General features: G+C 37.8%; 1 protein-coding gene and 1 long non-coding RNA gene across 3 annotated transcripts in view; one reads left to right on the top strand and one right to left on the bottom strand.

Moving 5' to 3' along the window:
• The window catches only part of shisa8b (shisa family member 8b), a 90069-nt gene extending 76098 nt beyond the window's left edge, over nt 1–13971 (top strand). The window contains exons 3-5 of one of the 2 annotated variants that reach the window (XM_079595727.1): nt 1870–1992; nt 11062–11564; nt 12330–13959. In XM_079595727.1, the coding sequence (XP_079451853.1) occupies nt 1870–1992; nt 11062–11522 (584 nt within the window). In that variant the 3' untranslated portion in view covers nt 11523–11564; nt 12330–13959. Of the gene's footprint in view, nt 1–1869; nt 1993–11061 lie in introns of both variants that reach the window. The other variant, XM_079595726.1, reaches the window with a different exon arrangement.
• Nucleotides 1–14037, bottom strand: part of LOC306989760 — an 86245-nt gene that overhangs the window by 72108 nt on the left and 100 nt on the right. The window lies entirely within an intron of this gene.

The following is a 14037-nucleotide window of genomic DNA, read 5'->3' as shown; positions in this document are numbered from 1 at the left end:
ATAACCAATTTTTCTTAAATATATACATGATTGTGTGTGTTTTTATATATATAAATAATTATACACAGTACACACACATATATTATGTAAACACAAACTTTTATTTTGGATGTGATTAATCGTGATTAATCTTTTGACAGCCCTAATTTTAATTAGTTGCAACACTTCTAACACTTTAGTTTTTCATTTAATATTAACATTTTATTTTATATGAATGAATATTTTTTTTAAACAGTTTTAGTTAACAATAACAACACTGGCTATTTAAAAAAATTCCCAGTTCATGCCTGCACTTATGGGGAGATGGAGAAAAGGTATTTTGTAAATCTGGTTATTATTTTTGATAACATATTTTTCCACAGCAACTAAATATTTATCATACATTAGATTTAAAATTGTACAAAGCAACAATGCTGTGCGCTTTAGGACCTTTAGGAATCTGAAAACTGTTCAGCAACTGCTTTTGAAATATGCTAAACCCCTCAGTGCGCAATGCACACAGCCCTAAAAATATTACATAATGTATCAAAAGCTGTTATTACCCCTCTGGACTTCCTTACAATGATTTTGACTTCAAAGGTCTAGTCAGAAATACCTAATGAATACATTAACTTGTACTGAGTATCACCCTCACTCATTTATCCCTTTTGCTCAATTAGATCACATATACTTAATCTTACGAACAATCTGGTTTGATTTCTCTTTGTGATGCTAAGCCTTGCACCCTGCTTTACCCTGACAAACCCTCTTCATTAGTTCCTCCCTTTACTATTCATCATTATCAAACACAGCCGAGAGTGTCAAGAGGGAACACAGATAGTAAATGGTGGTTAATATCACTGCTGATGTTGTATTAAAGCTAATGTCCTTAGGGCACCACACTCTTAGTTGATCAAGGTTTAGAAAAGAGAGCTGGTGAGAAGAAGAATACTTCCCTTAAACAACATAAAAGACAGCTAATCTACACCTGCAGAGACCAAATAGCAGAGAATACTTAAATGATCTTGCTTGGTTCAACTGATGTAAATTGCATGAGAATACACATTAGAAGTACCCAGACATGCCTTTGATGCACCATGATGACATCAGAACAGTCCCAGGAAGAGTTTTTGGGTACACTTGTCTGAATTAACACACTGAAGGCTATGCTGTTGGCTTTAATGCAACATTAATTTAAAGCGTTAAAAACACAGATTACCACTGCTAGGAAATGCCAGGATGATTTCAGAATGTGTAACACAGGTTTGCCCTAAAAGAACGGCTGTCCACATCTCTCAACACATCGCTCGTGTTAAATGAGATGTGACTAATGAGTAATGGAACAAACAGGAAAAAAGAAAGCAACATCTAACATTCATTAAATGCATCAATGTCCTTCCTGTGCCGTCACCCACAGCTTACGAAGAAAAATAGGTCATTCAGGCTGGAGCATCTGAACCACATTTCAATGGTCAATATAACGCTGCATACAGAGCGGATTTAAATAGTTCTCTTGCAGTTCAACAAAGTGACTCAATCTACAGCAGGTTTTCCCACTAACAGCAGCCTGCACATAACAGTTTGTGCTTTTGAAAAAACTACTCATCAGCCATTACTCCAGTGTCCAGTGTCACATGATCCTTCAGAAATATGTATATATATATATTGTTTTCAGCGTTCTTTGATGTATAGAAAGTTCGAAAGAACAAATTTACTTGAAATATAAATCTTATGTAACATTATACATGTCTTTACTGTTGCTTTTGATCAATTCAAAGCATAATTGCTGAAATCTTATTGACCTCAGACTTCATACTTTCATTCATTAAATATTGTACCCTCATTTACAAACTTTTCATTTTAATGTTCTTCTATCCTTCTGTATTCTAGAACAGTACCATCTAAACAATGCCGGCTTCCCTTTTGGTACACCGGCCGGACTCTCTCATCCTCAAAGAAACCTCAGCATACCAGGCCTGGCGCTGAATAAGTACAACTCTCTGAAAGCAGTTGGTAAGATCAGTAACATGCTATATGTGCACAAACATACTTTATTCACAGATGCTGAACTATTTCATGCTCTGCTGGATGTCATAAACAACAATCCCATTAGTTTGATTGAAAGAGCCAGCTTCTGTTGTGGTCAGGACCTGTCATGATCACTGTCTTGTTTTGTGTTAGGACTTTTAAGTTGTGGGTTTTCTGTTCCTATTGTGTCTGTATTTATTGCCTATATTCAGTTCATGTGTTAGTGTAGTCCTTTTGTTGGTTAGTTCCCCCTGTTAATTAGTCTTGATTGTTCAGGTGACAGGTGTGTCTTCTTATTTTGTTAGCCCTTGTGTATTTATACCCTTGTGTTTCCCATGTTCTTTGTCAGGTCTTGTCCTTCATGGTTATATGTTTGGTGAGCTTATTCTGTTAACTGGTTCTTTGGTGTCCATGTTGGATTTAAGTTTATTATGTTAAAAAACGTACTCCTTATGGATCCAGCTGTTAGGATTAAGAGTCTCCGTCAAGGAGATCTGGAGGACATAGGCTGCTATCCAGTCCACTTTTAGACACGCACTTGCAAACTTCCCTAATCACTTCCCCTCGGGGGAATCCCTACCGCCATTTTGAAGTGCGTTCCACTTTGTGACGTGGATGAGGGAAGTTTATTATGGGCAGACCCTCGTTCCCTCGATTTTGACCGAGGGAGAGAGTCTACTTCATGTGTACACTTCAGGCACACACCTATACATTTGGATGCTGCATTAAACAAATTCTTACAGGGGAAAAAAATTTAAATAATAAATCAACTCCATAGCTGATTCCAAGTGATCCAGGGCTTAGGGCGTTCCAATTCAGCCAATTGCAGTTTCCGCCTGTAGTGGGCACTCATGCAGCGTAAGCAATGACGTACATCCGAGTGAACGAGACGGAGGGAAGTTAGCAAGTGAAGGGCATGACAATTTTGGACTGGAACGCAGCCTAAATGATAGACTTTATCGTACTGGTTCATTTGGCCAAAATGGACGAGATCCCTCTCCTGATTTCATGATTTTTTTAACAGGGGGAACCAATCAATAAAAGGACTACAAAGCCCAACACAGGAACTGAACATAGGCAGTGAACACAGAAACAATAACCCATAAAACACCACAACTTAAAATCCTAACACAAAACCAGTGAAACAAAACATGAATCATTACAGGACCACAGTTAGGGCACTTTACTCTGTCCCTCTGGTATTATTTAACATCCCAGTGCCGGTGGCTACACTTTTAGACAGACGTGTATATTCAAGTGTTTTGGCAGAATCCTCACTACACAAAAAGGTGTTGCTTATCCACTGCCACACTAGATTTTTAGCCTCATAAGACTTTTATAATGGCTTAGTGTAAAGAGGTATAATGAGGGAAATTTAGTTTTATTTTCAGTTCAGCTGCAAATAATCTAGTTCTTTCAGGTCAAAGAGATGATTCCTATAAACAATCTCCCTTGTTTATTACATCTCATTCAAACATTTTGATGTTTTTATTGTTCACGATGCATAGTATTTATCTTTGTTTGGAAGACAATCAGTGGCCACTTTCACACACAAAACCCATTAAATTGCAATAAAAATGTCTTATTCTGGTAAATGTACCACATCCGCAATTCACACATATAACAGCTACAGCACCAAAATGCTGTCAACTTTTAGTAATTTGCCGGAAATTACCTTTAAATAGACCCTTAATCTATTTTCTTCATTGCTCACATGGAGAAAAGATATTTTGTTTCAGGTTCTGTCTAATTTGCTGGTATTTTCTCCACAAAATAGATAGCGTCTTGGTTACTGTTGTAACCTCTGTTCCCAGATGGAGGAAATTAGACATTTTGTAGATGTATTGACACTAGGGTTCACACTTGGGAGCTCCAAACACCTTCGATAGAAAAGGCCAATGAGAATTGGCGAGTGAAATTAGCATGCCACTCCCTAGACATACGGGTATAAAAGGAGATGCTTGCACCAACTTATTCAGGTTTGTGCTGAGGAGCCGAGACAGTGCCCCGGCCATTTCAGCAGTTAGTTCAGTGTTGTGGCAGGATAGACAAAATCTACTGACACTAGGGGTCCCTTTGGAAAACAGCACAACAAGCTGAACCATGTTACGAGATTTGGTGGTTCAGATGTTGGGCCGGATAACAAGTTCACTCGTAACATCATGACTTTCCCAATGCCCCACATATGCCGTATAGTCCCTCATACTACACATGGACAGAAATAACAGTACTTCCAATGGTAATAGATCACTTCAGCTGTTTCTTTTTGTTATTTTTGTTAGTTTATTGTATGTCATCACCTCAGATAGGGGAAGGCGTTTTGTGCAAGCAGTACATCTGGCCAGTTTCCTAATAACACAGGAAAAAAACTGTCTCAAACATGGAGATTCTAAAATCTCACATAAGTGTTGTGTGTCACCAAGCCCCCTGCTCTGCAGACGTCTGTTAGAAAGATGCCGTTCGCTTGAGACGAGGATGCAACACTTCTCCTGGAGTGTGCTCTCACTCCTAGGGGGCACGGCACCCCTGGGCCTGCTATGCCAAAGCAATGGCATCCACAATCCAGTGTGCAATTCTCTGTTTCGAGACTGAGTTCATTGTTGATTCAGTTCCGTTGTAAAGATCATCAATTATTAAATGAGTTCATTTCATCTATAAAGCAGTTTTGCCAATAATGATGTCATCTTCCATCTCAGTCAAATCAGTACAGTCAGATCAGTTGTATAGTTGAATATTAAGTGTCCCCAACTAAGCAAATCAGAGGCAACAGTGGCCTGGAACCCAAACTCCATCAGGTGACAGAATGGAGAAAAAAACCTTGGGAGAAATTAGGCTCAGTCAAGGGGACCAATTCACCTCGGACCAACTGAGGATCTGTGCCGTATTCGTACGTCTAGTAGATACTGTCTCTGCTGACATTCAGGGTTGCGTTTTGCGTTTCGAGTCTTGTGCAGGTCCACCATCTGATCTGGATGGACCAGATCTGGGGTGCGTTTCCCGTACAACTATATAGCTCACTGCTTAACTACCATTGTATGATGCATCGTTGGAGAAATCAACTAGCTAGTCACGACTGTTTTCCCGAAACCGTATGTCGCAAAGTATCGTTCAACCACGTTGGTTTATGACGTCTCGCACGTGGTGGACTAATAACTTATTTTAATTAATCTGTTTGAGATCGAATTAACGCTATATTTTGTCATATAAGTTACAGACATGGCATCTGAAGACCATTTAAAATTTTTCTCAGTTATTTTCAATATTCAATATTTTCAAAATAGACTCAATATTTGGCTCGTTCTTACATAGTTGAGCACGTTCGCACATGCGCAGTCTTCAAAAACGGTACTTTAAATCTCTTGACAAACTAGAAGACGTAAATAACATTTGTATGTATTCTAAATAAAAAACACGGGTTGTACTGAATGTCAGCTTGCTTATTTTGCTAAAGATAAGGATTTATTCAGTCTACATCTCATGTAAACTAGAAACTATGCTACTAACCACAGCTCGAGAGCTCTCGTTCCAACCACACAAGTTTGCGATGCTGTTTACGAACGTTCGTTGGAACGATGGTTTCGGGAAACACCAAATCGTTGAACTACAGTGCTATGCATAAGTTTAGACACCCATGCTAAAGTTGACTAAAAAGAGGAATAAAAAATCATCTTTTGGAAATTGAACTTAATGCCTTAATTTAAAAAAATAGGAAAAATCCAACCTTTAAGGACACCAATTTTCTTTGTGAATGAATAATGTATCGTAAATAAATAAATGTTCTTCCTTAAAATACAGGGTGCATAAGTTTGGACACCCCTATGTTAAATTCCCATAGAGGCAGGCAGATTTTTATTTTTAAAGGCCAGTTACTTCATGGATCCAGGATACTCTGCATCCTGATAAAGTTCCCTTGGCCTTTGGGATTAAAATAGCCCCACATCATCACATAACCTTCACCATACCTGGAGATTGGCATGGTTTTATTTCAGTTAGCCTAACAGCTGGTTTGATTTGCATTGAGAGATGATCTTATGGAAAGTACCCCATGCCAATCTCCAGGTATGGTGAAGGGTATGTGATGATGTGGGAATATTTTAATTCCAAAGGCCAAGGGAACTTTATCAGGATGCAGAGTATCCTGGATCCATATAGTAACTGGCCTTTAAAAATAAAAATCTGCCTGCCTCTATGGGAATTTAACATAGGGGTGTCCAAACTTATGCACCCTGTATTTTAAGGAAGAACATTTATTTATTTACGATACATTATTCATTCACAAAGAAAATTGGTGTCCTTAAAGGTTGGATTTTTCCTATTTTTTTAAATTAAGGCATTAAGTTCAATTTCCAAAAGATGATTTTTTATTCCTCTTTTTAGTCAACTTTAGCATGGGTGTCTAAACTTATGCATAGCACTGTATGCTGATAACGACGGAACTTGCGACCATAGTTGGCTAACGATGCTTTCGGGAAACGCACCCCTGGCTGACTACGGTAACCTCGGGATAATGAAGAGACAGACAGACAGACTAACATTCACGTAGATGCCATTCTTCTTACGATGTATTTGTTATAATTTTGATGATTATGGCTAACAGAAAACCTTTTCACAACATTCTAATTTTGAATAGCCATAATCATCAAAATTAAAACAAATAAAGGTTTGAAATATCTTACTTAGCATGTAATGAGTCTATATAATATATTAGCTTCACCCTTTAAGTTGAATTACTGAAATAAATGAACTTTTGCACGATATTCTAATTTTTCGAGCTTCACCTGTACATCGGATGTTATAGGAAGTGTTACCGGTTTTGGTTGACCTAATATATGCAGCCTAACAATCATTTAACTGATTTGAATAATAGAAATTGATAATGTGTTAAGTGTATGCCAGGTTAAAGAGTTGTGTTTTTAGTGTAGATTTAAACTGACAGAGTGTTTCTGCTTTCTGATCAAGGCTAGGAAGTCTATTCCAGAGTTTATGTGCTAAATAGGAGAAGGATCGACCGTCTGTAGTTGATTTTAATATTCTAGGTATTATCAACTGGCCAGAATTTTGAGATCGCAATAGACGTGAAGGACTATAATGTGTTAAGAGCTCGCTCAAGCTCGCTCACTCAAGAGCTAAACCATTTAATGCTTTGTAAGTAATTAGCAAGATTTTAAAATGTATGCAATGTTGACAGAACTGGGCTAATATGGTCGTACTTCCCAGTTCTTCTAGGAACTCTAGCTGCTGTAATTTGGACCAGCTGGAGTTTGTTAATTAAGCGTGCAGGGCAACCACCCAGTAGAGCATTACAATAATCTAGCCTTGAGGTCATGAATGCATGAACTGACTTTTGTGCATTTGTCATTGAGAGCATATGTCAAAATTAAGCTATAATTTTAAGATGAAAAAAATGCGGCTTTACAGATGAAAAAATGTGGCTTTCAAATGAATGAATGGTATCTAAGAGCACACCCAGGTTCCTAACTGAAGACGAAGACTTGACAGAACATCCATCAAGTGTTAGACAGTATTCTAGATTATTACTTGCGGAGGTTTTTGGTCCAATAATTAGAATCTGTTTATTCAGAATTAAAGGGATACTTCAGGATTTAGCATTAAGCTTTGTATCAGTAGAAAGCCAGTATTATTTTCAAATCACCGTGCTCCCCCCTCCCTCATATCCCCCTGAGATGAGATTTATGTATTTTTAGTCTGGAAAAAATCCTCATATGACGCAAAAATCGTCATATTGCGTCATATGAGGATTTTTTGGCCAGAGGCTAAAACCCACAGCCAGTAGAAGGCGCTAGATCCGCATGTTGTCAACCCGCCCATAGAGGGTGGGATCTCACTCACAGAATGTACAAATAGTGTCAGCCATCTTTTACTTGGAAGCTAAGCTAACAGGTTCTTATTCTGTGGAGAAAGCTGAGTAGTAGGGGTTACCATCCTCTTTTTCCCGGACATGTCCAGCCATCGAGATTGTCCAAAATGTCCGGGATTCGGCTTTTGCTTTCTGCAGTCGCCATTCATTGTTTACACGCACACTTTAATTTTAAATACACATTAATCTTTCCAGAGGTGAAGTATCCCTTTAAGTAGTAGGAAATAACTAGTCATCTAATTTTTTTATATCAGCTATGCATTCCGTTAATTTTGTGAATTGGTAAGTTTCGTCATGATGCGAAAAAATATAGAGCGGAGTATGATCAGCAAAACAGTGAAAACTAACATCATGCAACATAATGATATCTGTAAGTGTAGCATGTACAGGGTGAGAAGCAACGGTCCAGGTACTGAGCCTTGAGGTACTCCATACTGAACTTGTGATCGATACGACACCTCTTCACTTACTGCTACAAATTGGTAACAGTCAGATAAGTATGATTTGAACCATGCCAACGCAATTACACTAATGCCAACATAATTTTCAAATTATGCAAAAGAAAAGTTGTGGTCGATAGTATCAAATGCATCACTAAGATCCAGTAACACTAATAGAGATACAACCAGGATCGAATGATAAGAGATTGGATGATACGGCCTAAATCCTGACTGGAAATCCTTGCAGATACCATTTCTTTCTAAAAAGGAACACAGTTGTGAGGACACTGCCTTTTCGAGTATTTTTGACAGAAAGGGTAGGTTCGAAATTGGTCTATAATTAACAAATTCTTTAGAATCAAGTTATTTTTTTTTTTTTTATAAAATATGTTTAATAACAGACATATTAAATGTTTTTGGTACGTATCCTAATGACAATGATGAATTAATAATATTAAGAGGATCTATAACTTCTGGAAGGATCTCTTTCAGTAGCTTTGGGGTAGTTGGTATAGGGGAGTTACATACGTTGTTATACAAGTCATGCAAGGCGGTGGCAAATTAAGAAAACACCTTCAGCCTTGTGAGCATTGGCTGCACATGTGTTGTCAAACTGATGAAGATGTTTTCTTCATTTGCTGGTGTTTTTATCTATTTGCATGTGTTTTCGTCAGTTGAAGTGTGTTAAGCTCTCTCGACCACTGTACATGTACCATCCACAAAAGCTGATCAACATTGGCAAAACTTGTTTGAAATACTCAAATCATTAATCTCACAGGGTTGTAAACGCATCGATACAGAATTTATTTTGGTAATGTTACAATGTCTTCAGCTAGCAAATCAGCTCTGGTAATTGCAACAATGGCTCTTGTTCACACATGACCTCTAAACGCAAAAAGTTAATTCTACAAAAGGAGACTGTATGTGTGAGAGTGCCTAATTACTTTTCTTATTTTCTCGGGTTTGTGATTGGTTGAAAAAACAGCTAAATAATGAATGGCTATTTGCGTATTTTGCTAAATTATTACATATTTTAAAAGAAAGAAAAAAAGCTGTGGGCTTGAGAGGTTTTTTGGCCATTTAAGCAGGAGCATTAGCCTGCCCTATATTTTGAGAACATGTCAAGCCAATACTATCTGGATCACAATGATTCAGTGACATAATGACACACATAATACATACACATATTAGATACTTTCACATATGAACACGTCTGTATCTGACTGTTATAAAATAAAGATCTGATGCCAGAATGGTCTGCAATCAGCACACCGTGGTGATGGTGATGATGAAGATGATGCACACTGACAATATAGCCTTTGGAGTAAGCTCAAGGATTTTCAGATGTCATCTATTTGAATCACTTTGTGGCAAGAAGAAAGTAATGAATGAGAAAAAAGGATACAAATATAATTTGATGACAATGTTACTTGAAAGAATGCCATCTGACATCAGTTTATAAATTTGATACTGGATTTGATGAGGCTTAGACCAAAAGAGCATCCAAAGGAACTGTACTCAATTCTTTTTTTTATTTTTGTTTGTGATTCAGGCATCTAGCCCGATATACAATATGTCCCCTGACATACACACCTTCTAAAACCTTCTGATTTACTCAATACAAGAACAAACTGAAAAAGTGCATCTAGCAGACATTAATTAAGCGAGACAGAGTGAGCAGCTCGCAGGAAAATACCGTGAGAAGAGAGATAACTCATGTCCGAGGCATGACCTTTAAACATTTCAGGCAATATAAAGTCAGTGTTTAATAAAATAGACAAGCTCTCAATGGACATCTCAACAGTAATACAGACACTGCTGTTTTATGTCCTTCATCAAGACTTGTTTTAAAGTTGATACGCCTAACTCATGGTTCCAATGGATGGATTTAAATTTACACGGTGCGGGTGCACATTATATTATTAGATCTTTGATATTATTAAATTACATTTAAATGTGTACATGCACTTTAAAAATCGGATTTCAATTGGACTAAACAATAGTTTGTGTTTTTAAAATGTCATCAAAACGCTTTGGTTAAACTGAAATCATAACAGTCTGGTTTTTGTGAAGTCTAACTAACAGACCTAGATCTTCGTCCAGCATGTATACATGTTAATCGCACTCCAATTGGCCTCAGTATTGTTCACATGCTCAGAAAGACAGAGGTGACATGCAACATGAATTTATTCCTTAAACTATGACAAACACATATGGAAGCCCTTAGTGTACATGTTGGCCCTTAGTGTACGTTGATGGAGAAAATATATTTTAACGCTTTTCCGTGTGCTCGCAAAACGGTCACTTTACCTTGAGAAACTTTGTGCAAACAAAACTTTTGTATTCACTCGCAAAGCTATACATTCATTCAGAAAACTTTCACGTTTCTTGAAGAAACTTTGCATTCGCTCAAGATATGAGCATTTGCCAAACTTTTGCATTCACTCACGAAACTTTCACCACCACCTTTCACATGCCAAGGTTTTACAAGCGTACTTAAAGTTTCTCTGGGAAACACAGAACATTTGTGAGAGAACCCAATAGCAGTGGAATATACATTTTCCTTTATATTCTTTTCCAGCCCCTTGTCCATTTAGGGGCTCCGTTGCCACATAAAGACTGTCGAAAACGCAACGAAAACCCACTGTAGCTCAATTATAATGTAGTTCAAATATGCATGTATACAATCTTATTTTTGTCTGTCTAACTTCTTCCATTTCTTCTCCTCCCTTACAGCTGATACTGCAAGCCGGGGTTACTACAAGAGCTATCCACTAATGGATTTCTCCCAGTATCATTCCCCTCCTGTACCTTTCCAACCAATGTCAATGCACCCAAAAGACAAGTCCTACCTCCACCAAGTCCTCCCCTCCCATGACATCCATTCCCCCCTGTCCATCTCAATCCCAACCAACCAGTTGGAGAGGACCCGCATCCCAAAAACCATCACCCACCCTCAACTTTCCAGCTCAGCCTTCAAAGCTTGGGATTCTGGACAAAGACACATCCACCGGCAAACCTCGCATCCAGGACACTCTGTTCGCCAACAGATCTACAGCAGCAGGAGACAGTACAGCATAGAAACACTACCGGAGTTCATCTCCCAGCCCACGGTCTACGGGGGACAACCGCTGTATCAGCCCCATCCCAAACTTAAGGCCTATCAGACCAACAGCAAGACGGAGGTCACTGTCTGAGGAAACGGGAACGAAAGAAACAACACAAACTGTTAACGGACTGTATGCAGAGCGACTAAAATGCCAGGACTGTGTTGTCACCCCTTCTTTTAGTGCTAGACCACTCTTGTTTATGTTTATATGGCTTCTTTTGTGTCCTAATTTTTCTGGGTTTATCTCTGTCTTTTGTGTCACTGACAACAATGAGGTGAGTTTTCAGACCAGAAGACAGGAATGGTGCCCAAGGCCACATTAACTCAACGGGGACAATGCCATCATCACGTCAGCTTAAATCTAAGTCATTAAGGGACATTATCCTGGCCATCTTTATTTAAACACAACCCCAGGATCAATTTAGTGAAAAAAGACTAAATAAACCTGTTCTCCTACCCCAGAAGAGGCAAAGAGCAACACCCAGATGTCTGGTCTCACACTAGGATTTAAGTATAAGCTTGGCTGAGTGTGTTGAGGATTTTGTGCTCATGAAGAAAGGTTTTTTGAGTTACTAAATTTCACGGTCTTCCTCTCTGGCTTGGGAAGTCTCGTTGTGAGAAAGTCACTCATTAAATCACTAATTTGTTTTAGGGGAATGAAGTTGAGAAAAACCACTAAGACATAACAATCTTGTTTCAGTGGGTTACCTACTTTGTAGAAAAGAACCACGTGAAGCTCTCAATGGTGATGGAAACTTGACTACAATTCTGAAAAGGCACCATGAAACATGTTTATATTGAAAAATACATTTCTGTAAAGCTAAAAACTGCATTTCTTTTTCTCAATCTTTTTTTTAAAGGTTTATTTGTTGAATTTTTGTCTTTATTGGGACAGAACTTAACAGGAAGACAAGTGGAATGGGATCGGGAAGGGACCACAAGCCAGGACTCAAACTCGGGTCTCCCAAAGCGTAACTGCACTACATTCCGGAATGCTGCCCACAAGGCTATTGACTCTGTCTTGGATACATTTTCTATGGAATTTCAAGAGAGAAATTGTTTCATGAGTCCACATTAGTTTTGACATTCAAATCACTCCAGTCATGGAGTGAAGACATCATCAAACATCCAACTTCATCTTATCTTCCTGTTTTTATCTTTTGATTGCTTAAAATAATCTGATCTCCACTGTTTCTCAAGACCGCCTATGTTGAGTCCTTAATTTCCTACTGAGTAGTTCACTTTATAGTTGACCAAGGCTGACTGCCTCATGGTGTGAGGCTGAAGAAATTATGCCAGCAGCTCTGAGCAATGAACCTTAGAACTGGGAATGAAGCACATCATTCTTGTAAAACAAGCTATGCAATGGCAAAAATATCAGCTCTAGTGAATTAAACCATCCTTGAAATCAAGATCTCACAAGCACTAGTTGTCTTGTAGGCAAGCCTTGCACTGTTTACCTTCTACTCATGTGTCCTTTCTTTTACTTGGATTAGTGGAGTGAATTACCAGAACTTGTACCTCAGATAGGCTACAATGTATCAAAAAAAAACAAGATCTACTTTAATACCATAGCAAGTCTGATGGGGAAAAGTCTGATATTTTAGAATGTAATCTAATTGTGTTGCATAACCATCTGCAGTGTAATCAGGAGATTTATATTCAGATTCTGATATGCTAAAAAAACACACGCTAGCATGATTGGAAAATGGAAAACCCAGAGTGATTACAGAACACATTGAGTGGCGAGGGAAAATCACTGTTGACCATCTTTACACATAGTTTACTTGTTAATTGAACTGTCGTATAAAAGCAATACCACACTCAGTCTTGATATCAGCACGGCTGCGATTACCTGTGGCCTTGTGCCTACAGCCAATCAGATGTGCTGATATACAGATCAACAGCACTTGCTAGTGTGATGTTTCTTAAATGTTCGTAGTATTTAATTAAAATATATGTAGGCTACTTATAAGTGCTACCTATCTGTTTCTGTACTGTGTCGTGCTTTACTTTTATTCAAACCAGATATTCATGTGATCTGGACACTTTTTCTGTTTTCATATTTAAGCATATTTAATATATTTCTGTATTCATGTACATTAATTGTATTATTTAATTATGTAAGAATTGTATGTAAGATTATTTAAGATATTTAAGACTGAACTATGCTTTGTTCAGTAACGTTTAAAGATATCTGAAATAGGGGTGTTTGTAAGCTATTTGTTAATGCCTGTGTTGGTAATGCACTGTGTAAAAATGTGGTATGTTAATGAACTAGTGGTATAAGGGCTTAGAACAACAATTGGAGAAACCAAAACTGGAATGACAAGCTGGAATCTTTTTTTAAATAGGGTTTTATATTCACATTTTGACTAAATATGAGTTAATAAAACAAACAATAACAACAAAAAATCATGCTTGAAATTGTAAATCAACGTTATCAGATGAATTTGACGTAAAACGAGTGTAGATTTGTACTTCAAACAATGTCTCTTTTCAAAATAAAATTTGTCAGACTTCGAAATGGTTTTGAGGATTTTGGTTTGGTTTGATTTATAGGCTACTTACTTCTAAGAACTCCATTAAGCCATCAGCACTCA

Source organism: Phoxinus phoxinus (assembly GCF_949152265.1).
Source record: "Phoxinus phoxinus genome assembly, chromosome: 21".
Taxonomy (NCBI): domain Eukaryota; kingdom Metazoa; phylum Chordata; class Actinopteri; order Cypriniformes; family Leuciscidae; genus Phoxinus; species Phoxinus phoxinus.
The sequence above is the reverse complement of the archived record's forward strand: the minus strand, read 5'-3'. Positions and strand labels throughout refer to the sequence as shown.